Here is a 25,456-nt window from a genome sequence, read left to right as displayed (position 1 = left end):
GGATTTGTGCAGTGGAAGTTGGTTGGCAAGGGTAAAAATATAAGTAGTAGAGTGTGTGGTGGTGGTGATTAGAATGAAAGGTGAATGGTCAAAGTTGTTTGACTAGCAATGTATATGGAATATGGATTGACATTTCATTGCTTGACAGATCGTGGTTGCTGTACAGTAACTGTAAAGTAGGTCCTTGACTGCTTCCAATTTGGATCTGTGTCCCAAAACGATGCAATCTTGGTTTGTGCAAAACCAAGAATTTTTCATGCTTTACTCAACCCTAATGTCTTCTCTAGTATTACACTCCCCGGCATCACTAACGGAGTAATAAATTTTCTTGTCTCTGTCCCCAAACACACTCTCTTCACTCCATTCTTAATTGCTGCTCTACAACACAACTAATCATTTATTACAAACAAAATAATCTACTTTATTTTAATTAATTCTATTGTAACTTTCATTTCTCCTCTAAAAATATTTAAAAATTCAACAAGTAATTCTTCCATAATTTAAATATATTTTTTTACACTGTAATACGAAATTAGTTTTTATTGTAATTTAAACTTTACATCCTACATTACTAGCAAAACTCATTAAATAAAAAATAATTAATTATTATATTAACTAAATTAGATATTATTTAAGAAATTAAAAAAAATTATTATTAATAAATAGTTTTTAAATTGGTATCTAATTCGATACCAAAATTTTAGTTACCAATTTTAGAATTTAAATTAGAAGAAGATATTCCAATCACTTTCATATTATAAACACTTTGATAATCTAAAATTTAGACCAATAACAAAAACCGATTTTTAATTTCGTGTTTAATATATATTAAAAAAATAAAAACGTATTTAACCTTAGTTATATTAGTTACGCTATTATAATTTAAGAGAATTTTATTTATATCAATAAGATATTATACATATGAGATATATTATCAATACATTAATGAATAAGTGATTGTCACATTAATAAAGTCTTTTTTCATAAATTTAAATAAAAAATAGTAATCAATACTAAAAGAAGAGTTTATTATTCCTTATAATTGAGAAAAGAAAAGATGAAACCAAATAGAATATAATGAGATGCGTTTTATTTTGCTAAATTATTATATTTTCTTTTGATTTGGATGTACGCAATTGGTTTGTTTTTTCATTATAAAAATATTCAAACAATTAAATGATAACTTATTTTCATTAAGAAAAGTGCTAGCAATACATTCTATACACACCTTTATTATCGATTAAAAAATATTGAATAAGATAAGAGACTTATAAAATGTAATCTTTTTTAATAAAGTTTAAGAATGCATGTGTTGTAGTGTGTTGGGTGCATTTTTACTTTGTCTGTGGAAGTATATTATGATTTTATCACAAAGGAAGGGACATGGAGGAATTTATGGTAGGTATGCATAAATAAAAGGAACAAAGAAAAAGAAAGAAAGAAAGACAGAAAAAAAAAAAGAAAGTGAGATGAATTTTTAGGGAACGTTTATGTCGTGGATTAAATTACATGTGATTCATATTCTTAGAAACATTATTATTGGGATACTATTTTCCATCAAAGATGTTCAATAAATATTTTTAATTTTTAAATATTTTTTAATTGTACTTTATTTTAAAAGTTAATAATTAAAAAGACAGATTCACCCAAGTTTGATTGTGACCAGTTTCACCCTAGTTACAAGTTACCACAGAAAGAAAACCCAAATTCTAAAGACATATTTATTGGTATTTACATTCATTTATGAACCTCAAAATTTTCAAGCACACCTCAAACCTTCCAAAACTCAAGTTGCATTTAAACGCAGCGTACATAGTCTATGACTAGCCATTGTTTTTCTGGGTTTGGACTCGTGTTTTCCTGTAGCTATGTCCACGTTTCGTAAAAGTAACAGTAAATAGTTTTTTTTCTTTTTTAAATTTTACCTTAATCTTTGAAACTCTAACCAAACAGGATAAGATGTTTGGGACGCCAACGTGGATCGTAAGAACCACAAAATCATAGCCATCTGAACGATATTTCCACTCACAACGAAGCCACAGAGAAAAAGAAAACCTCGGAAACAAATGTTTTCGGTTCTATTTTTTGAGACAATTTCTTTAGGGATATTGGTCCTCAGATTTTTTTTGGTAAGAGATTGCATGCATGATTGATGTAACTTAGTTTTTCTAAAAGTAATTGATGAAGGTATTTAATTGATTATATTTAGTGAAACTTTTTCTTGTTTTTCCTTTAATAATTGTTTTCTTTCACAATAAATTCATTTCAATCTTTTTTTATAAAGAACCTATGTTAACATTATTTACTAGAATAGACATATTCTAGTTCTAGTAAATATCTGACACAAATATCAAAGTAAAAAAGTTTAAATATATTTTTTGTTATTGTATTATAAAATGAAAATATTTTTTGTTTATGTTTAAATTTTAGATTTTTCAAATGTTTGTAATATAAAGAAATGATTAGCATATGTGTCATTTTGTATTTTATAGGTTGAATTGATTCAGTTTGAGTTTTCAATCCATTGAAAATACTTATACTAAAATCATTCTGTAAATAAAATAATAACAAATTTAAAAAAAAAACTAACAATATTTTAAAAAAAATAACCATCATTCTATATGTAAAATAATTCATTCCAATCATTTTGGTACTGTAAATATTTTTATGTATATATATGAACGAACTAAAATTTGAATTAGAAAAAAATTAATTTTATTATATTATAAAGATGAAAAATATATTTAACTCATAAAAAAAATAGTTAAAATTTGTTTTTTTTTAAGTCAAATTTTTAATTGTGAACGGTGTTATCAAAAGTCCATTCAGAATTCAGTTCTTGATAAAAGTGGAGAGTAAAGATAACTTTAGAGATATATAGTTTAAAATTGTTGGAGCTAATTTTATTAAAAAGGGTTAAGTTGAGTTAAAAAGAAGTGGGAAAGATTGTCCAATGAAGAATTGGTTGTGTTAATATATAGTGAGTGTAGGCCTTAGGTAGGTAGGGCACAGCAAAAGGATTCTTGAAAATACACAAAAAAGAGAGATAATATGACCTTAAATAAAAGGCAGTTCCCTAACAAGATTTCCCCTTTTTATTGGTATTTGTCATTACCAGCTTTTTTAGACCTCCCTCGGCCCTACCAATCTCTTTCTTTTTCAACTTTTTAGCAACTTTCTTTCCTAACATTTATGCTTTCATGCCCTCTTTTTTCTTTGTTTTATAGAGTCTAAGGTGTATTCACTTTATATTCTACAACCTACACCATACCATTTTGTATTCTCTCTATGCTTTGCTTTTCAAAATACAAACTATACTCTAACTAAAAGTTTAAGATCAAAACAGACCCAATTGCCTTTATGCTCTCATTTTATTCAAGAGGACTTTCTCACAAACAAAACTTATGGCTATTTCTTTTACCACATTCATATCTCAATTCCTAAACCTCTATGGGTGTGAGAAAAGTCTATTTTTTTATGGGTTGCAAATATTTAGGATTGTATAATCTAAAAATTTATAATATGGACTATGAATCCAAAACTCAAAAATTAACTTTTATAATGAAAATATAAATAGATTATATAATCTAGAATATATTTATAAATTTAAAAATATATTTTTAATTATATAATATAAATCTAAAATATGTTTATAGTAGATTATTATAATACAATTTTCTATTATGAAATCTAAAAATTAAAAATGTATTTTAGATTAGATATGAAAAAATATTTTGTATTACATAATCTTGAAATATATTTTAAATTATGCAGTACAAAAATCTGGAAATACACTCCAAATTATGTAATATAAAATATATTGTTGAATTATGCAATTCAATAATCCATAATATATTTTAAATTTTTTAATTCATAATGTATTAATGTATTTTCAGATCAGAAAATTATGTTTCCAAATTCCAGAAGTCCAGAAGTCCAGAAATGTAAGGCACAGACACTTTAGACCTTTTCAAGTTCCCATGAAAGTACAAGAAGAAATCATGAGGGTACAAAAAGCAATTGTCATAACCTTGTTTTCCATTGGGCCAATTATATCAGGTGTTCCCAAATCTATTCCTTGAGTGGGCTTGGTTCAATTGTAATCCAAATATTAACCAACCACGAACTTCAACAAACGCATTTAGTAGGTCATGCTCTCATCTATTGATCTTCATAAGAGAATGAGTATTCTATATTTTTCTGATTTTGGGTTTGTAATTTCAGGATTCTTATTTCGTTAACTTTGAGTTAGTGTGTTTGATATATTATTGTTGAATTTTTTTATCCAAAAATATTAGGTATTCATATGTTAATTTTTGTTGAATTTTTTTTATCCAAAAATATTAGGTATTCATATGTTAATTTTTGTTGATAGAAAACTCAGTTATGATCCCTCGTCAATTCCTGTGGATTTGTGTTGATATGTTTTTATCAAGAGATCCCTTTAGCATCTCTTGATATTTTGAAAAAAATAAGTAATGTACTTTTTGTCATTGTAATAATAATAAAGCTTAATTATAGTTTTGAATCTTATATTTTATAAAATCTATAATTTTGGTTCTTAATTTCTCTTAGTTTTAGTTTTTAAATTTTTTAATTATCCATAATTTGGATTCCTGATTTTTTTAATTCATTAAATTTTAATTATTCTAAAAATTTTAACTTTTTTATTTTGAAAATATATTAAATAATTGTCAAATCACATTTGTTAACAAGTTTTTACGTCAAAATAGACTTAAGAATGAATTGCTCACTTGTTAAGAATGGTACTAAGAAGAGTCATACATTTGACTATATTTGTGAAAAAAATGTATTGATTAAATTGAAAAATAATGATTAGCAAGTAAAGATATATAATTTTGTTCAAGAATGTGTACATTTTTTTTTAATTCTCTTCTACTTTTATTCTAGATGTAAATATGGAGAAATTCGTTACTTCTATACTAAGTTTAGTAAGGAAGAGATTGTTAAGAGATGTGTATTCTACACATGTTAAAGTTCAAAATTGAGAAATAATAAGAAAAGTTGTATTTTTTTAGTAACTTATTTTAATTAATAAGATTATCTTACATGCCCTTCAATAATTATATTTTAAATTCAGGGTAAAACATACTGATAGTCCATGAAAGAGTTAAACGATATTCATCACTTTAATTTAAAATTCAAAAAAATAATAATATTAACCTATGTTTAAAGAGTAAAATAAAAAAGGTGGGAATATTTAGATATCTACTTGTTATTTCTTTAGTTACAGGAATTGATACAAGTCCTACAGTAGCAATTAACCAAAATGGTGTTGTGGAGTGTATATGGTGGCCCTAATTGAGCATTGATTTGACTCTTGAGTGTTCTGAAAGATGATTGGTTACATTGACAAAAAAAAAACCATTGTCGTGTATCCCATTTTAGCCATAAAGCCTTTGGGGACGCAGCCAATGATGGAAGAAATAGAAGTGCCACTTCCACAAAACATGCGCACTCCCTCATAATGTGCCACCTAATTCTCACCTACTTTTCAACCATTTCACACATTGCCTATCATCAACTCATATTAAAATAATGTATTATCAGTTCATGAAAAGGACACTATCCCTTACAATCTACAGATGTTAAATATGACGAATCTGCTAATCTGGTTTGGTAAATCAACATGTTAGTTCCTGAAAATACTGTGTAATTTAGTTTTTGAAAAAACAAAAGTTTTGATTTAGTTCTCAAATATCTAAATATGTCTTACTTTATAACTTAACCACAAATTTGTCTATAAACTTCATAGTTTGACAATGTTAAATTTGTTCAAACACAAATTAGTGTCAAATTGGTTCTTAACATTGTATTAGTAACAACATGGTATAATCTCATATAATAAGATATATCATTGCTATTAGCATTAAACTCAAAGCCGTCATCAGTTTTATTTTAGTATTTGAATAGCCAATAATTATTATTTTTAATTATAGTTTTGAATGTCATTTATACTATGATTTAAATGTAAATTATAGTATAGGTTTTATGACAAAGAAAGTAGAATTTGAGAAGTCTATTGTAAGACTATTTAGAGAGATTGTATTTTTATTTGAAAAATAGCAATTAAATAAAATTTATATTCTCTATTCACAAATATCTTGCTCTGTTTTATTCCCTCAACACCAACAATTGGTTTTCTCACTTTTAAGAACCAAAATGAAAATTTACCTACATTTGGTTTGCCTTTTTGTTGTTGTCGTCAATGTAAAATTTACAACCACATTGCAGCAAAGAATGGCTTCGAATTCAGTAAAAGATGAGAGTATTTTTGCCACTTTCTGGTTCTCTGGAAAGTGTAAATCATATACTGTATATATGGCCAAAAGTTGAAATGTAAAACTTCAACCATTATTGTAGCATAAAATCAACCTTTCTTCAACTTGGCATCAAGCAATTCTCGTACAAGTATCGTTGTGTTTTTATGAGAGGGAGCAATGGATGCCAATCATGCCATACATGGTACATGATCATGGCATCAGAAAGGAAAACAAGAGTCAAGTGTGCCCAAACTTGTCTGTACAATATGCACATATATACAATCAGATACCTTTATGATGCCCGGTCAGCTTTCAGAGAATAGCTTAAACATATTTTTGGTCCTGAAAATACAACCTCTTTTGTTCCAAACTTAAACACTTTCATTTTTTATTTTAAAAAACATGTGCTTTTTATGTTTGATGCAACTTGTAAGGGACTAAAACGTATTGCTTGTATTAAATGTAAATAATGTAGGGACCAAAAATAATTAAAATTTAAATGGAGACTAAAATAGAAAAAGGTCATATTTTAGAGACCAAAATATATTTAAGCCAATATTCTGTCAACTCTGTTCAGGAGACTCTCCCAAATTGCTTTCAGATTGTTCAGAACCAATTTGAGTTTGATGAGCAACTCTAGATGATTGATCCGGTGGCACTGTCTCTTGGGAAACTTGCTGTTGATCTGATTGAGCAAGGGATCTCCTCCTCCACTTTAAAATCTCCATTAGAACAGAAGTTCCACACATTACAACTCCAAACCCAGTTAGTGTAGCTAGTAGGATAGCAAGAACAGCTTGCATATGAACCTGCCATCTCAAATGTATGAAAATACATGATATTAGAAATATTTTGAATGCGCAAATTTTAATTAGTGCTCTATCATTACAGTTGAAGGCTAACATGTTGAAATCCTCAACCATGCTAATTTTAAATTCAATTGACTAATCAGCATTTAGCTCACTGATCATGGCTCTACATGCCTCTAACAAATTTTGCTGACTACAATTCATTTTTATAACCTGATTTTTATTTGAATGCAAATAGGCCTTGAGAACGTCCAAGGCAAGAGGAGTTGAAAATGGGGTTAAATAGAGTACTTAGCTGCACTGAGAAAGACTTATGACTTAACTATATTGTACATTATACACTAATTCAAAGTTTAGCGTATAGGCAACTATTTTTTCAATTTTTCTCTTAATGAAAGCACAGGTTGTCATCATGATTGAGGAAAACTCAACTGAAAGACTACTTTATTTGGTGAGACGGCCTTAGGGCTTAATAACTATATCGAACTCTTTATTCTACTCAAAATAGGACTTATAATACTTGGTCTCAAAGTGAACAGTTATTTCCCAAAAATGACAAAACACAAAAATGTCCTGTAACTATGGTTACAGAAGGAATTTCTTACCAATGAAAAGAAAAGATGCCCAGCAAGAACCACCAGACAAAATTGAACAGTTGCATAAACCCAAACATGATTTCTCCTCACTACAAATTTTTTGAAGAAATTAGTTCTACATTATATAATAACAAAGGAGGAGTTCAAGTACACAGAGTTGTCTAAAAGTAGAAAAAGCTTTACCCATTGTTGTAGCTGTCATGCTTGCAAGAAGACCCAATATACAAGAAAATGGGAGAGACATGGCAATAGAACCGGATCCCATATTAGACACCTGTTCATTGATAACAACAGGATTTACATTGGCTACAGGGAATATATTATATAACGGTAGTTCAACTTACAAGAAGCTGCTCAAGAAAACAAAAGTAAGCCAGCATGTTGATAACAACAAGAACGGGAGCATCCTGCCAAACCCTATAAAAAAAATTGCGTTAGGTTCTGTTGTACCATGTTGGAAACCATACTGAAAGGAAGTCAGAGAAAGGGCTAAAAAAAGTTAGTTTCCTGTAAATCCCAAAAGAATAATGATACCATTAAAATTGATATCAAGTTATACGCGTCTCATGGAAGTCAAGGCAAACTAGAAAGCTTTCCTTAGATCAAATTTATGTATAGTCTATTTGTGTAAGTAACAATCACCTTTCTTTATAGTAGTCTACCATTGAAGCTTATCAATGAAACATGGCCAAGAGTGCTGAGCCATAAAATTATATCAAATGATCTAAATAGTTCTACCTCCCCTTAAAAAAAAACTATTCAAGCACAGGAATGTGGTTTGAACTTACCTGTAATGAGAAGCCTCTGCCCCCAGTATGTTATGGGCCTGACCGTTTTGAACTCGTAAAAGAGTGACGGGTAGATTCTGAACTTCTTGTTTGCACACTTCACATGTTCTATTACCTTTAATGGTAAACCATTTGAGTGCACATTCTTTGTGTGCCAATGAAAGCTCACCTTTGCAGCTACACTCCAATTTAAAAGTATCAGCACCTTCTCCAAGTTCAACCATACAAATTCTACAAACAGCTTCTTCTTCAGGAATATCTTCACCACCATCCTCATTTTGAACTGAAACAAAATACTCTTATAAATAAAATTGTCACAGAAGGAACTTAATCTAGAGGTCCAAGCCAATAACGGATATCTTTGCATTTGGAAATTAGCAACATTGTCAAAGCCACCAGTTAATATATATATATATATATATATATATGTATGTATCTATGTATTGGATAAATATATACATATATACATGTAACTCGAAAGGTTAAGACAGCTGAAGCAGGAGATTGAGTAGGATGAGAAAGGAAACACGTAACAGTTGAGTCAGCAAAATAATTTCAGTTTGTAAATCTATTTCGTAGAATAACCAACCTCAAAATATTATCAGTGTCATATACAGAAAGCAAATTATATTTTGCATTTTAATCAGTGATACAAACATACTAAATCATAAAAGAGCAATGCTAGCAATACAGTATCACTGGGGGAATTTCGTGAGTCCCACTGAACACATAGCCCTGCTCCCTTTCTGGTGAGATCCACATGAAATTTAACCAATAATATAGTAGTTTGTAAGTAATATGTTGTTAGCCTTTCTCGTCTTTGAAATACTTGGAATTGAGCATTACAGCCATTTGCAGTTGTCAGTTGATAGTCATAATGAATATAACAAACAAAAATGTCTCCATCTGGGTCTAGAATAGTTTAGTTTAATCAAGATATATAACAAATTGTTGAAGATTCTAAGGTTAACATATCTTTCATAAAGCAACTTTAAAAAAGAAATATTACCAGTATCATGAATCGGAGATGTCATAGGTGTTGTGGCAATTTTATCATCCAATCGCAATGTGGTCAGAACTATACGAAACATGCCAGGTACGGGTGAGTTACCTTCTTTGTTAACCATTGGTGAGTTACCTTCTTTGTTAAGCATAGGTACTGAACGGGAACGATGAATTGGTAATTTCATTTCATTCTCCTGTAAAATGAGGTAAAAATCAGATATAATCATGTAAGTGAGGACTAAATCATCATAGAGATAAAAAAATGTCTAATGATGATTTGGAACATAGTGCAGAATTTTTATTTTGTAGCTTTAACATATCAAGCTGTAGTGTTGCAGACTTCAGAGTAACTTGAAGAAGGGGATATGTAGCACTGATGAATCAGCAATTAAAAGATACATCTTTTGAAGAAAGCCACGTAGTCAATTGGATTATATGATTTATGTTAATTTGATGTAAGTGACACCGATATTAATATTGAAATTTTTTATGCCATACTTAGTCAATCATGACTTCTTTTCTAGATGACGATAGGAATCAAAACAAATCAGCTCAGTCAACTCTAGCACAAGCAAAATAAAACGAAACCGTCATTCAAAATGTTAATTAAAAGAGAAGTACGTGTTACTGAGAAAACCTGGTTTCATGAATACAAAGCATCACTACAAATATCCAAGGAAGAACCGGTTATTTTCACAATTATTTTAACCATTTAATTTATATTTTCAATATGATAATTAACTATATATAATAATAACAATGTAACATGTTGCGTTAATTGCAAGGTACTCACAACTGTTTCTGCATAAGCCATGTTCCCGCCATGTACAGACCCGGGATTTGAATGAGCAATCGGGGTTACAGGTAAGGATGATGTTTTATTCCCTCTGGGTGTGACAAGAGATAATGTCCTTGAAAGAAAAGGCTTTTTTGGGGCCACTGTTGCTGATCCTCCAAGTGCTAGGAAAGCAGCCTTTTCAATCTCCAAACTTGTGTTGCGAAATTTAAAACTGAGTTTGGGAAGAAAGGTTTTAATATTTGATCTATTTTTTGATGAGGAGGGACCTGGGGATTCTTTGCTTCTTGGGTAAACAGGACTTGGACAAGGGGAAAAAACCACTCTTCTTGGAGGTGGAGTTAGAGGCATGTTTATCCTCACATAATCTTCTTTCAGTTCCTCCTGAGATATTGCAGGTATATCCACGATAAAGTTTTGCCTTGTCCCATGTTGATCTCTTGGGAATTCCTCAATTATTTCAGATGATGCTGGACCCTATGTATAAAGAAGCAGAAGAAAAGTTTCTTAAGAGTAGAAAAGGAAAAAATTTACTCATTGTGATGCAATGTAATAAACCTTAGTGATACACAAATATATCAGAAACATGTAGTTTTAGTCGGAGGACACTTGAGTTAAAAGAAAATATCACATTGTTCAAAATTTTCCCCTGCTTAGAAGGAAGTGCTTAAGCATATGGTGCATTATTTGTCAGCACAGGGGAGATACAGAGTAGAATGAAATCAAAGTAAACTGAATTCTAATACTCTTAATACTTGATTAACTTCACAAGAGGGCTTTGTAAGACGGAACCAAACAATTCATCAAACAATTGGCATTCATGAAAAAATGTAGCAGCTTTCACAAATCTAAAAATATGAGCAAATCATAGTTGTCATATAAGCACTATACTATTTGAAAATATTTAGAAGGTGTTGGGTATGCTCTGCGGATGAGCAATAGAAGCTCTTGACTCTAGACAAATAGTATACTGCGGTGAAAATCACCACTTTTTCTAAACTATACATAAATTCGGAGAGAAACGTCTTATAGAAAGATAATTCGAGGATCATACAACTTTCAGTGTCTAAGATCTTCCCCCAATTTGTAGGAAATAATTCATTTTTTAGCAGGAAAATACAAATTGGAGAGCTTTGAACATCTGAGCATGTCAACAAAAATTTCGAAGGGCAACATAGCTTGCAGTATCTTTGTCTGCTGTATTCAAAAATTCAAATTCAAAGCTTATTTAAACCTCTAAAATCTAAATTTTCTGCTTGGGAAATTTTCAACCTTTACTAGAACCCAAATGCCCCTCTCTTCTATAAATTCATATTTCAGCTTTACATGTACAACACATAAGTATGTTGGCTTACTAACAAGAACTGAAGATGTAAAGACTGCAAAACCAATTACCCATGCATGAACAGCCTTTACCTATGACCAATGATAGATAAACAAAAGGCAAGAAAGTAAATTAAGACAGAAACAGAAAACCCACAACCACAACCTTCAATTCAATTCAAGAAAACAAACATAAAAAGTTAGTACAAAGCAAGAAAAGAATAGAGACATGACAACAAAAGAAGGAAGGACCTTTTGAATTGGGATATCAACTCTATTTCCAGTGGTGCCATGGCCTTGGTTATTGTTGTGGTTGGAAGAGTCTGCAGCTTCAGTTGCCATGTTCAGTGGGGAACCCACCAAACCAAAGAGAGAAAAAAACAATACAGGTTTGAGCTGAAGAGTTGAAATTCAAACAAATGTTGGTTTTGCAGGAAAGAGAGATGAAACCTTCCCTGGATCATGGAAGATGAAAATTGCCTGAAGAAAAGCTGAGAGAGAATATAGTAAAGAGTGGAGAAGGGAGGCACCATGGAGACAGGTTGTGGTGTAAGCTTGAAGCAGACATGTTTCATATTTTCCCAAATTTAATACATAATACATGTCATACACATTATAATACAAAAAAACAATCATTTTATCATACTTATTTATTTATTACTTATTTATCATGTTATATCACATTAATTATTTTCTATTTTTACACTTTATTATTTTTATCTTTCATCTTAAGGTGCACAGCAATCATCACTCATTATCAATAATATATCAATGGCCGGCTAAAACATTACTCTTATTGATTTTATTATTTTTTTATTTTATTTAAATTGTTTGAAGTTCGAAATCAAATAATAAATAATTTTGTTGTTGTTGGAACAAATAGAAAATAGATTAATAAAGTACTTCGCTTATTAGGTAATTAACATTGAATATATACATTAAAATTAACAGACAAACCTACCTCAACATTTTTTTTAATGTATTGGTCACTGTCTTTTATTTTATTTTATTTTATTTTAATATTATGTCCAGCTAAGTTCCAACAACACTCTAACCTTCCAAACTTGTTTTCAGAGGAGAGAAGAACATAGTTTTGTATATTTTGAAAAGTTAATTTTTCGATTCCCTTTTTTAAGATATTTTTTATTACTAAGTGAGTAATATGCAAATTTTTAAATGATATTTTCCATATTTGTATAATTTACCTAATAATTTAAGACTATTATTAATTACATTCTATAAGGTTTATTTAGTTTTTTAAAAGTGTGTTTTTGTTTTCTTTAACCGTTACGGGGAGCCAAATTAAATTCTAATAATAATAAGAATAATAATAAAATATGAATGTAGTTTTAAAATTATATGTGTGCAAAGTGGAAATATAAAAAAGTCAATGTGGTGATTGTGTTATGTGGTCGAAGACAAAACGACCACATATATTCACTCAAGTGGAGACATTTTAATTAGTGCAAGTAGACTTACCGCAATAACAACATCATTACAATACTTTTAAAATCTTCTGCTACTTCTATCTCATATTATAATTTTTAAAGATTAAATATATTTTCTTTTAATTAATATTGACTTTACAAAATATTTTAAAATTTGATCAAATGTGCTTCGACATTCTAAAATATTCTAAAAATTAATAAAAAAAACTACTAAATATATTAAGTAAATTTTGTACTTGAAGAATTTGTTTGTTTTAAACTTTGGAATTTTTTTGTATATATATACACACACAAAGCGTCTTATATAAATAATATAATAAGTATCGTATATATGAATTTGTTAACTTGGACTTGCTTTACTTTGAAAGAAATATAACAAATTTTTTAAAATATACTTACGTTTATAATTACATTTTTTTTAAAAGTATACTTAAGAAATAACATACTAACTTGCTTACTGTGAGTAACAAGTGGCTATAAGTTAGTAAAGGTATTTAAAATTTGATAACACTAGGTAAATAATGTATTTTATAATGATATATTAAGTCGGTTAATTGAGAATTAACGTATTCTATAATGATATATTAAGTTAGTTAATTAAATCAGTGTAAATAAAACACGGTGTCATTTTAAAATAAAACCTTTGACATATATTACATTGATTGTAAGAAAAATTAATGTAATATATTCTTTTCAAAGTTAAAACAAAGTTTTAAAAAAACTTAATTTTGACTAGACATATTACATCGGTTAGATGGACCAGTCGCTGTAATATGCTTTTGAGAGTAAAAAAAAAATATTAATTTTGGTACTAGACATATTACACTGGTTGGTCCATTCAACCGGTGTAATATGTATTTGAGAGTACAAAAAATCAAAAAAATTTAATTTTGACGCTAGACATATTACATTAGTTGATCAAACCAATTGGTGTAATATGTCTTTGAGAGTAAAAAAATAAAATTTATTAATTATAGCGCTAGACATATTACATAGGTTGGATGACCAACCCGTGTAATATGTATTTGAGAGTAAAAAAATTAAAATTAGTTAAGTTTGGCACTAGACATATTACACCGATTTTTCAAAATAAAAAAAAAAGTTTTAACAAAATAATTACACCAACTGTTACTCATAACCGATGTAATATGTTTATTTACCCTATTTTCTTCACTCGTGCTCTTACTACTCACTTCGCACTTTGATACAAACCACAACAACCAGAATGACTAAGGACATATCAAACACTTCACAAAAAGATCAGTCATTTCAATATACAAAGTCAAGCCCCACCAAACCTCGAGAGAGCATCAGGAGAAGAAGAACCGGATATAAACCAGAATATCATAAGTTTTTTCTTCTTGTTTTTGCACAATAAAGGAGTTATGTAAATAATTTGGGTTCACTTTGGGGGTCCAAATAGAAGAATAAACTACAGTAGGATGTGCTTAGTAATTTGAGTAGGGTGTGCTTAGTAATTTGAATAGGGTGTGCTTAGTAATTTGGACTTGTACCAAGCCTACCTTTCATGACAAGTGCTTCTAGGTTTAGGGTTTCTTTGACCTACCTTCTAAAAGACTTCTCACAAATGACACCCATACCTCTCTATCTTGTTCTCCAATACACTCTCTCCTATAAATAGAGTGTATTGTCTTATGTATTTTACACATTGAATTTTGAATAGAAAAGAAACTTTGTGAGAGTGTTGAGTGAGTCTTGAGTGCTTTCTTTTTGTGGGTCTTATCTTGGGTGTTTGTGCACTTCACGTGACGGCTCTTCACCACTGATCTTGGAGTCTCCCACCACTCCAAGTGACGTGACCATCATCATCATCCATAAGCTTTCTCTATCTATTCCTCTCTTCCTTCCTTCCACCATTTCCATTCCTTTTATATTCTTGTGTTCTTCTTTTCCTTTTTTGTTTTTCCATCTTGTTGCTTTCCATTATATGTTTTAATTATGCACATCTTCATCATCATCACCATATAATTGTGTTTTTTCTTTGCCTTCTAAAAGTGAACCTTCACACTTACTTAACCACTTGGTTAAGTTCATGTTCAGTGGGAATATTCTTTGGGTTTCTCACCATATTCTGCTTAGAAATTAAAAAACCATAATCAAAGTGCAACTCATAAAATGTGAAATCTTAAAATCAACTCACATCACACTTAAACAAATATCTTTTTGCCTTGTTGCCTCCACTGTCGTTGTTGCCACCATTTTACACTGTTGGGAAAAACGGGTAATTTTTCCACTAAAACAGAACCCTAACAGAGCTACCCGACAAATAATATTGAATAAACAGAGCGGAATAATAAAAGAGATAAAGAGGAAAAACACACCAGAAAATTGTTAACGGAGTTCGGCCAATTTAGCCTAATCTCCGAGCACAGCTGAAATAGCCCGCTTTTATTATTATGAGAGAAGATATTACAAATTGGGATATATAACAGTGAAGGAGGAGAGTTTAATTTATAACCCTCAAACCTCCTTCCCAAACAATGAACCCACCGATGTGGGACTTGGGATTAAGCCAAAATCAACAAATCTCCACATTGGCTTAATTTCAAGCCCCACCTAAAACAAATCTTCTCAAAACATAACAAAAACAAACTTTGCAGTGTTTCAAATTTGCGCCTCCGGGCGCCAACTTCAAATGTGCAAGATATTAACCAAGTCTAAACAGTGTTCAAACTTGGTCCTTGTAACCACCTTGGTGAGCATATCTGCAGGATTCTCCGTAGTGTGAATCTTTTGGAGAACAATCTCCTCTTCTTCGAGAATCTCACGCACAAAGTGATAGCGAACATCAATGTACTTCGTCCGTACATGAAAGACTTGATTCTTTACTAAATGAATAACACTCTGACTGTCAGAATATAACTCAAGTTGTTTCTGACCAACTCCCAAGTCTTTAAGCAACCCATGAAGCCAAATTGCTTCCTTCGCAGCCTCTGTAATCGCCATATACTCTGCCTCTGTCGTAGACAAAGCCACCGTAGACTGCAAGGTAGACTTCCAACTAACTGGCGCTTTTGCTAAAGTGAACAAATAGCCAGTTGTAGACCGTCGCTTATCCAAATCACCTGCATAATCAGAATCACAATATCCAACTATGCATTGACCAAGTGATTCATCTTGCTCAAATGCCAATCCAACATCTAAGGTATTTTGGAGGTATCGTAGAATCCATCTCACAACTTGCTAATGAACCTTGCCCGGATCATGCATGTACCTGCTAACAACACTCACAACCTGTGAAATATCTGGTCTTGTACACACCATTGCATACATCAAGCTTCCAACTGCATTTGCATATGGGACTTTCGCCATGTATTCTCGTTCTTCATCAGTCGTCAGAGATAAACGACTACTCAATTTCAAATGAGGAGCAAGTGGGGTACTTACAGATTTTGTATCTTCGTGTATACCAAAACGTTGTAGTACCTTATGCAAATACTGCTTCTATGACAGCCAAAGTTTTCCCCTTTCTCTGTCCCTATTTATCCCCATGCCAAGAATCTTCTTGCCTTCCCCCAAATCCTTCATCTCGAACTCTTTACTCAACTGAGCCTTTAACCTGACAATCTCAACTTGGCTCTTTGCTGCAATCAGCATATCATCAACATATAAGAGTAAGTAAATGTAGGAACCATCTTCAAGTCTGCGCAAATACACACAGTGATCATATTTGCTTCTCTTGTACTTCTGATCCTTCATGAACTTATCAAATCGTTTTTTACCACTATCTCGGAGATTGTTTCAGTCCGTACAACGATTTGCTAAGTTTACAAACTCAATCTTCTTTACCATCAACCTTGTATCCTTCTGGTTGAGTCATATAAATTTCCTCCTTCAAATCACCGTGTAGGAACGCGGTCTTTACATCCAGTTGAGCAAGCTCCAAATTCAACTGTGCTACCAAGGCCAACAAAATTCGAATGGAGGAATGTTTAGCAACTGGAGAAAATACCTCATTATAATCAATTCCCTCCCTCTGAGCAAAGCCTTTAGCAACCAACCTTGCCTTGTAGCGAACATCTTCTTTATTAAGAAATCCTTCTTTCTTTGCAAATACCAATTTGCACCCAATTGCCTTCTTACCTTTTGGTAATTGTGTCAGCTTCCACGTCTTGTTCTTCTTCAAAGACTGCATCTCCTCTTCCATCGCACCTGCCCAATTACCACTCTCTGAACTCAGAATGGCTTCTGGGTAAGTGGATGGAATGTCATCAACAACTGGAAGTGCATAGGCAACCATATCCATGAAACGAGCAGGCTTCTGAATATCTCGTCTCTGTCTTCTAACTGCAATTGGCGCTGATTGTTGTTGAGATTCTTGGGTAGGAACCTCTTCCTCATCTGACTCTTCTTCTGCCATAGGAGAGTCACTTGTGGTATTTCGTGTTAGGATCACCACTGTCGGCTCAAACTCCACCTGCTTCCGGACACACTCCACCTGTTGTGGAGTACTATCAGCTCCTTCTGGATTTACCTTCTTTAACATGGAAGATTCATCAAAGGTAACATCCCTGCTGATAATCGTCTTCTTTGCTTCTAGACACCACAAACGGTATCCCTTCACTCCAGGACTAAAGCCCATGAAAAGAGCCTTCTTTTCCCATGGATCCAACTTTGATTCAATGACATGATAATATGCAATAGAACCAAAAACATGCAAAGAATCATAATCAGTTGCAGGTTTTCCAGACCATACCTCTAACGAGGTTTTGTCATCTATAGCAGATGATGGCAAACGATTGACGAGATGTTGAGCGTATGTCACAGCATCAACCCAAAACTCTCTGCCTAACTCAGCATTAGACAACATACAACGAACTTTCTCCACAAGTGTCTTGTTCATACGCTCCGACACCTCATTCTGTTGTGGTGTTTTTCTAACAGTGAAGTGTCAAACTATGCCACAATCTTGACATACCTTCAGGAACGGATCACTCTTGTATTCTCCTCCATTGTCTGTTCGGAGAACCTTAATCTTCCTTCCTATCTGGTTTTCAACTTGAGCTTTCCACTTAAGGAAAATTTCAAGCACATCATTTTTGTTCTTCATAGTAAACACCCAAACTCTCCTGGAAAAATCATCCACAAAAGTGACAAAATAATGCCTACCTCCGATTGACGGAGTCTTGGCAGGTCCCCACACATCTGAATGCACATAATCCAGAATACCCTTGGTATTGTGAATTGTAGTGTCAAACTTCACTCTTCGTTGTTTTCCCAGAACACAATGCTCACAAATTCAAATTTGCAAGCCTTCGTACCTTTCAACAATCCCTGCTTGGTAAGAATTTGCAAGGATTTCTCTCCAGCATGTCCCAACCTCATATGCCACAACTTCGTTGCCTCAGCATTCTTCTTAGAACTAGAAGTTGCTTCCGCTACTTCCCCACCACTGTATTACCTTGGTAGTAATACAAATTGTTCTTCCTCACGCCTTTCAACATCACCAGTGCTCCTGAAGTTGCTTTAAGAATTCCATCTCGCATCGTCACAACTAGGCCTTTAGATTCTAAAGCCCCCAAAGAGATGAGATTCTTCTTCAACTTTGGCACATACCGTACATCCCGCAAAATTCTGGTGGATCCATCATGATTCCGCAGCTTGATTGAACCTATCCAGTTGTCTTACATGGATTATCATTACCCATGTAAACAACCCCGCCATCAAGTTCTTGAAATTCAAAGAATCAATCCCGAATGAGACACATATGATAGGTACAACCTGAATCCAATATCCACTCATCTGGATACGATGATGCTGAAAGCGAGACAATTAAAGAGATATCTGATTCCACATCACTTTTGCATTCTACAACATTTGCATCTTGTGGAGCCTTTCCTTTCTTCTGCAGTTTTGGACAGTCTTTCTTCCAGTGTCCTTTCTCATGACAGAAAGCACACTCATCTTTGGCAACGGCTCGACCTTTAGACTTAGACCTCCCTCTTCTCTCCTTTGTCTGACTTTGCTGACGACCTCTTGCCATCACAAACTCAAAAATATTGTATTCAATATTACAAACAATTTCAAACAACCCAAGGGCGAACCTTCAGCTCTTGATACCACTTGTTGGGAAAAACGGGTAATTTTCCCACTAAAACAAAACCCTAACAGAGCTACCCGACAAATAATATTGAATAAACAGAGCGGAATAATAAAAGAGATAAAGAGGAAAAACACACCAGAAAATTGTTAACGAAGTTCGGCCAATTTAGCCTAATCTCCGAGCACAGCTGAAATAGCCCGCTTTTATTATTATGGGAGAAGATATTACAAATTGGGATATATAACAGAAGGAGGAGAGTTTAATTTATAACTCTCAAACCTCCTTCCCAAACAATGAACCCACCGATGTGGGACTTGAGATTAAGCCAAAATCAACAACCACCATTTTACACTGTTGCTCACCTTTGTTGCCACCACTCCTCCCTCGCCACCACCACCATCCTCCTCCACCTTAAATGTCAATGGAAGAATGTTGATGCCCATCGACACCTCCTTCAAAAGCTCCATCACGTACAAACCTCCCTCCGCACGTTGTACCCATTCTTCTTCTTGTTGCAGTACATAGTCCACAAGGGTTCCTCCTCGATCCTGAACGCCAACCTCATTATGTCGCTGGGAGAGTGAGATTGGTGGTGGTGGTGGTGGTGGTGGCAGAGGAGGTGTTGCTTATGCAGATCTTGACTCCACCATTAGTTAGCTTTCACAAACCTAAAGGAATAGAAGATCAGGGCCATGAAAGACAGAATAGAAGACCATTGCACATATTACACCGGTTGGACCTTACAACTGGTGTAATATACCCCTTTTAGATGCTATATTTTTTAATTATTTTACTCAAATTTTGATATTTTACATCGGTTTTTACAACCAATGTAATATGTGATTGACATATTACATCGTTGAGATTTACATCGGTGGTAGAATCGGTGTAATATGTGTTATTTGTACTAATATAAATGAGTATAAATTAATAAAATCTTATTAAAATAAATATTTTATCGAGTATTAATTTTTTTTAAGTATTCCATTATTTAATTTTGTTGTGAATGGAATGATGTAGTTGTTATTTCTATCTTCTAGTCTCTAACTTATTGATCAATTTTTTCTTCTCCAATTTTCTCTAACTCTTCGGTTAGCTTGTTTTAAAAAGAGGAGGAGTCAGTTGACTGGTAAGTTGGACGATATTAGAGAAAAATGAACAAGTTGATTTTTGAGTTGGAGACAAAAAAAAATGCAAGTAACAATGATGACGACAGAAATCAAATTATAAGATACTTAGACAAAAAATAAATAAAAAGTTGAACACTTAATAAAAAAAAATTTGTAAAAGAAAGACAATTGAAAATAATCAAATAATCAAATTTACAAAACATTTAAAACTTAATTATACGGTTAATAAATGCATTGGTTGCTAACTTCTATTAATTTTTTTAAAAGGAATAAGTAATTAAGATATATTTAATTTTTTTATTGTTTTAAATACATTATATATTGTTACTTACCCTTTCCAAAAAAAAAATATAGACATAAGTTAATAAATCTTATATATACTTTTTACTAAATTTAATATCTTTTAATTGAGTATTTTTTTTAATTAATCATTAGATTTAAATTTATTTTCACAAAAATTATACATACAAAATTTTATACTAATCTAAAATTATTTTATCTTTAATTTATATAGATCAATTAACAGGGTATATTTTTTATAAAATACACTAAAATATAAATAATTTGATCACTTTGTTATTGTTGTTCAATTTTAAGTTGATATAAATAATTATAGTAATATAAAATTAGAATTTAATTATTAAATCGATAAAATTCATTCTTTATATAAAATTATTGACACTACCACTTTTAATAAACTTACATTAGTATAAATTGATCTCTCTCTCATATATATAATCTTTCAAATGGTCGAATAGTTACCCATCCATATATTTACAACAAAATAAAAAGTCGAAATCAAAGTAATAAATTATCATTAAATCCGAAGTTATAAAGTGTTAAAAATTTAGTCATCTATAAGTGAAACATCTTTACAAGTATCTAAATCATTCTTATATACATATTGAAGAATGGGTTCATTTGTTACAATCAAAAAATAAAACAAACAGAAAAAAAAAAACAGGGTTTGCTTGCTAAATTCATTTTATCAATAAATATACAAACATTAGACAATAATACAAGGAACCTAAGATTTGGTTTAAGTTATTGAGATTTGACTTAAACATTCATACTCATATTTTTCTTAAACATAGAAAACAATTAAAAAGTGTCATAATATTTGTACTTGACGAAGGGCCCAACTTGATCAAAGGAATATAATATATCAACATGAAGATTTATATTATTATTTGGGTTAACTCTGGGATTTTGTCCTGGCCATTGGAATGGTTACAATTTCATATATTTACCCTTAATCTCAACACATTAGAATGCTTATAATTCAGTGTTAAATTTCCTAATCTTTCTAGAGCATGTGTTCCATGGTTTATTCAAAGAGGTGGTGAGAAGCATGTGTGTAGATGATCCATTTTTCAACCTTTATTTGACTCATTATCAATGTAACATGTTGAAAATGGGTTCAGAGATTTGAGATTTTGTATATCTCTATAAATAATTTTTTATAAACAATACATATTGTAAATTTTTTATAAAATTTAAACTAAATACACGAAAACAAATTTCATGTAAAATTTTTAAAAAAATATATATTTAACCATGTATTAAATTAGTTCAATGTTCACTGTCAGATCTGTGAGTTTGGAAAAAATATGTTTGAAAACCACATTGCACCCTCTTTTATCCTTCTCTAATCCAATAATAAAGTTTTCGATAAAATTTGCAATACTTTATGTTTTAATTTCTTTTTAAGTAGATTAGCAAATCCTTCATTGAATCTCTCTTAGAATCTTCAAGCTGTTAATCCTTCATTAAAAGAAAAGCTATCAGTGGTCTTAAAGCACAAGTTAAAGGACAAAAAAGGAATCTCAATTAAATAGTATCAAATACACACTAAGCTGCATGATTACATTTTATATTGATATTTTTATTTATGATGTTCGGCATGAGAATAAGGCAGTTAGTTCCATATGGTGACACGTAACTCTAGATACAAGGGTCCCACATCGCAAAGTGAGTGCCACTGTGTTGTGTCCTACGTTATTCTATTCTATATGTCCCTTTGACCCTTCCTTCAACATCTTCTTCAGAACAACCAAAAACTTCCTTAACACTTAACTGGGTCCTGAAATTATCTCATGCCAAAAACCAGACAAGAGGGTCTTCATGTTTTCCATAGTTGTCACTGTCACTTTCACAAACTCTCTCTCTTCTCACTCTCATCTGTAACAACATTCCATGGATTCAAAGTCCTCAAAATTCCACGCTCTCACCGGCTCCTTAGCCCGCCACGTCTTCTTCCGCGCGCTGTTTCTCGCTTCTGCTGTTTCCCTTGTTTCCCTCGTTCGCTTCCTGCCCACCCTCGAGTTGGGATCTTTGACTCCCAAGACCTACGTTGACTGCGTCCATGACTCGGATTCGGTTAACCAAAACACCAGTTTGAACGCTGGTTCCTACTTGTTCCAGAGCCGCATCCTCAACACCTTCTGGGGTTCCTTTGACTCCATCAAATGCCAGAACCACACCGCTTTAACATCCACTGTCATTGCCATTCTAAAGGCTAAACGACTCTTGAACTATGGCGCTAAAACCCTCTGCATTGGACAAGGCTCTAACATTGTCGTCTCTACAATGCAACGGTTCGGATTCTCCACTGTCGCCGCTCTCAACAACCACGCTTTTTTCTCCCCCAACAATAAGAATTTTGTGTCCCACTTTGAGTACAAAGACTCGTCCTTTGACTTCGTCTTCTCCAAGGATGTGGACAAGGTTTCTGTCCCTGCATTGCTGGTTCTTGAGGTTGAGCGCATTCTTAAGCCTGGTGGAATCGGGGTCTTGCTTATTGATTCCTCTTCTTCATCCTCGGTGTTTTCACTGATCACATGTTCCACTGTGGTCCATGTGGGTTATGTCAATGAACTCAGCCTTGTGATTTTCAAGAAAACATCTGAAAACTCGAACACGAACACAAACTCCACCTCCCTTTTTTATAATCGAGTACTTCCAGAAGATTGTGCTAGCGTTGCATTCACCAAGCCTTTGGTGGAGTTGATGGAGCCTCTTGTGGAGGAAAGAGCGAGACAAGATGTCAAGTATGAGAGAAGTGTCTCCTATTTGCCAAACTTGGTGGACGTTTCTGGTAGGAAGAGGATGGTGTACATTGATATTGGGGTGAGGGACTTGGTTAATGCAGATGTGGATGTCAGTGATTGGTTCCCACCTTCTTATCCCATTCATCTTAAGGCTTTCAGTGTGTATTTTGTTCATTACAATGTTTCTGTGTTGTCCTATGTGAAACGGCCTCGTGTCACCTTTGTGTATCATCCGGGGTTGGCTGGGAGGGTTGCAGACAATGTTGATATGGATCCGCTTTTGGGAGAGGAAGAGTTTGATTTCCTTATGTGGTTTAAAGAAACAGTTCAGAATGCTGATTTTGTGGTTCTGAAGATGAATGTCGGGGATGTTGAAATGAAGTTCCTTGCGGACATATTTGAGAGTGGAACTTTATGCTTTGTTGATGAGTTGTTTCTTGGATGCTCAGAAAGTGAAGATGGTAAAGATGAAATTATGAGCAGCAGGGAACAGTGCATGGATATTTACAAGGGTCTTAGAAGCAATGGTGTTTATGTTCATCAATGGTGGGATACCAGATCGCGTAAAGGGCCTCAGAAGTCATATGTACAGTGATTGTGTCGTGAGAAATTGTATCTGCTTTGTGTGTTTAAAGTTCCAAAATGCTTTATAAATGACCTTACTTCATCATTTTCCTCTTCAAATAAAGTAAGTGTGTTCGGTTTTTCTTTTCCTTTATTTTCTTTTATAAGTTGTAAGGATTGATGACAAGTTATTTTTTTTCTGTATCAAAACTACAACTACCAATTTCAAGATGAAGGAATCAACTTCAACCACGAAACATGATTTTGTGATTCATGTTGCAAACATCCTCGTAATTTGTAATTGTGTTTCTGTTAGGCTTTTGATCTTTAGCTGATCGGTAATGTAACAAAGTAATGTTATATTCTCTTTCATTGCTTTAGTACATTTTTATAAAAAAGTATCATTTTCTATTTGAAATAAATAAGATCAGTAAGAAAAAAAGTTCCATAAAGATTTAAACTATTCATCTAACATGTAATGTGTGCATATGCTTGTTGTCGGGTCGTACATGGTAGAGTAATTTCCAATTGAGAACAGTGGATCCTCTCATTGCTCTGTGTATTTGAAGATCAATTATTGGGGTTGAGGACAAAAGCAACGCATGCGAAGTAGTTTAAGGAAGCATGTGCGTACTTAGCCTTGCAAAATCCTTAAACCTTAAAGTATTGGTGTCAATCTCTATGCTTTGCACAAAAGTAATTGAGGTGAATGATGGGTTTGTGGATAAAAGGTATTGAATAATCATTTTCCTAACCAAGGTATTGATATAACATGAAACCTTTGGCCCAAACCAGAAAACAAGAAAGTGGTTGAGAAAGTTACGAAAACTTGCCATTAATAAGCCAAGCTGAAACAAGGGTAGAGATGCACACGCAAGGCAACCTAAACCTATTTTTCTTGTTCCTCGTGGAAACAACCCAAATCGACCATCACCACCGTTTCTCAAATCCCATGGTCGTAAGTTTATTTACCAAATACACCACTTCATTGTTTAGAAAAAAAATTTGTATTAACCACGTCATACTTACAATTTCAACTTTTATATCAAACCAAAGTCATACAATTTTATATAATTGAAGTCATACGTGTTAAATACGTTTTCACTTTAATATCAAAATTAAAATTGTACATATATAATAAGTATTGCTTGCCTAATTTTATAATTTTTTTTTCTCAATTTTAGGAAATATAAAATCAAATTACACCATTTGTCAGAAAGAAAACCCGTTGATTTCCGAGAGGTTTTCTAATATATTTATTTAATTTAATAGAATGACACATAAATAAAAATTATAAAAAGAAACTATATTTATTTACTTAATATATTATATTAGTATTACGCATTATATTTAATATATTTTTATAATTTTAACAACATGTATAAAGTTTTAAAATATTCAAAATATTTAAAATATTTTAGATTTATGAATAATATTAAAAAATATATAAAATAAAAATAAGTAATTTATAAATAATTAAAAATATAAATTAATAAATAAAATAAAATATCAACTTTTATGATTATTTTTTTATTAATATTTAATGTAATGTTTTTAGTATTATTAAAAGTGTTATAAATGATAATTATTAATAATTTC

The 25,456-nt window shown here is 32.0% G+C and overlaps 2 protein-coding genes across 3 annotated transcripts; one reads left to right on the top strand and one right to left on the bottom strand.

The window, feature by feature from the left end:
- Positions 1 to 6,353: 6,353 nt before the first annotated feature.
- LOC137830270 (uncharacterized) lies at positions 6,354 to 12,213 on the bottom strand. Of its 2 annotated transcripts, none has more exons than XM_068637475.1 (8): positions 11,854 to 12,213; positions 10,276 to 10,755; positions 9,487 to 9,676; positions 8,478 to 8,760; positions 8,034 to 8,106; positions 7,873 to 7,963; positions 7,699 to 7,778; positions 6,354 to 7,093 (listed from the first exon to the last, which is right to left on the bottom strand). In XM_068637475.1, the coding sequence occupies exons 1-8, from the start codon at positions 11,941 to 11,943 to the stop codon at positions 6,848 to 6,850; spliced, it is 1,533 nt and encodes a 510-aa protein (XP_068493576.1). In that variant the 5' UTR covers positions 11,944 to 12,213; the 3' UTR covers positions 6,354 to 6,847. The 2 variants fall into 2 exon arrangements, with proteins under 2 accessions (XP_068493576.1, XP_068493577.1); XM_068637476.1 differs by having other exon boundaries at positions 7,873 to 7,892.
- A 9,913-nt stretch (positions 12,214 to 22,126) lies between these two features.
- LOC137830269 (uncharacterized) lies at positions 22,127 to 23,999 on the top strand. The gene has a single exon (XM_068637474.1). It carries the CDS (start codon positions 22,440 to 22,442, stop codon positions 23,886 to 23,888), a length of 1,449 nt encoding a protein of 482 aa, XP_068493575.1. The 5' UTR covers positions 22,127 to 22,439; the 3' UTR covers positions 23,889 to 23,999.
- The last annotated feature ends 1,457 nt before the right edge of the window (positions 24,000 to 25,456 follow it).

Source organism: Phaseolus vulgaris, chromosome 7 (assembly GCF_000499845.2).
Source record: "Phaseolus vulgaris cultivar G19833 chromosome 7, P. vulgaris v2.0, whole genome shotgun sequence".
NCBI classification, from domain to species: Eukaryota; Viridiplantae; Streptophyta; class Magnoliopsida; order Fabales; family Fabaceae; genus Phaseolus; species Phaseolus vulgaris.
The sequence above is the reverse complement of the archived record's forward strand: the minus strand, read 5'-3'. Positions and strand labels throughout refer to the sequence as shown.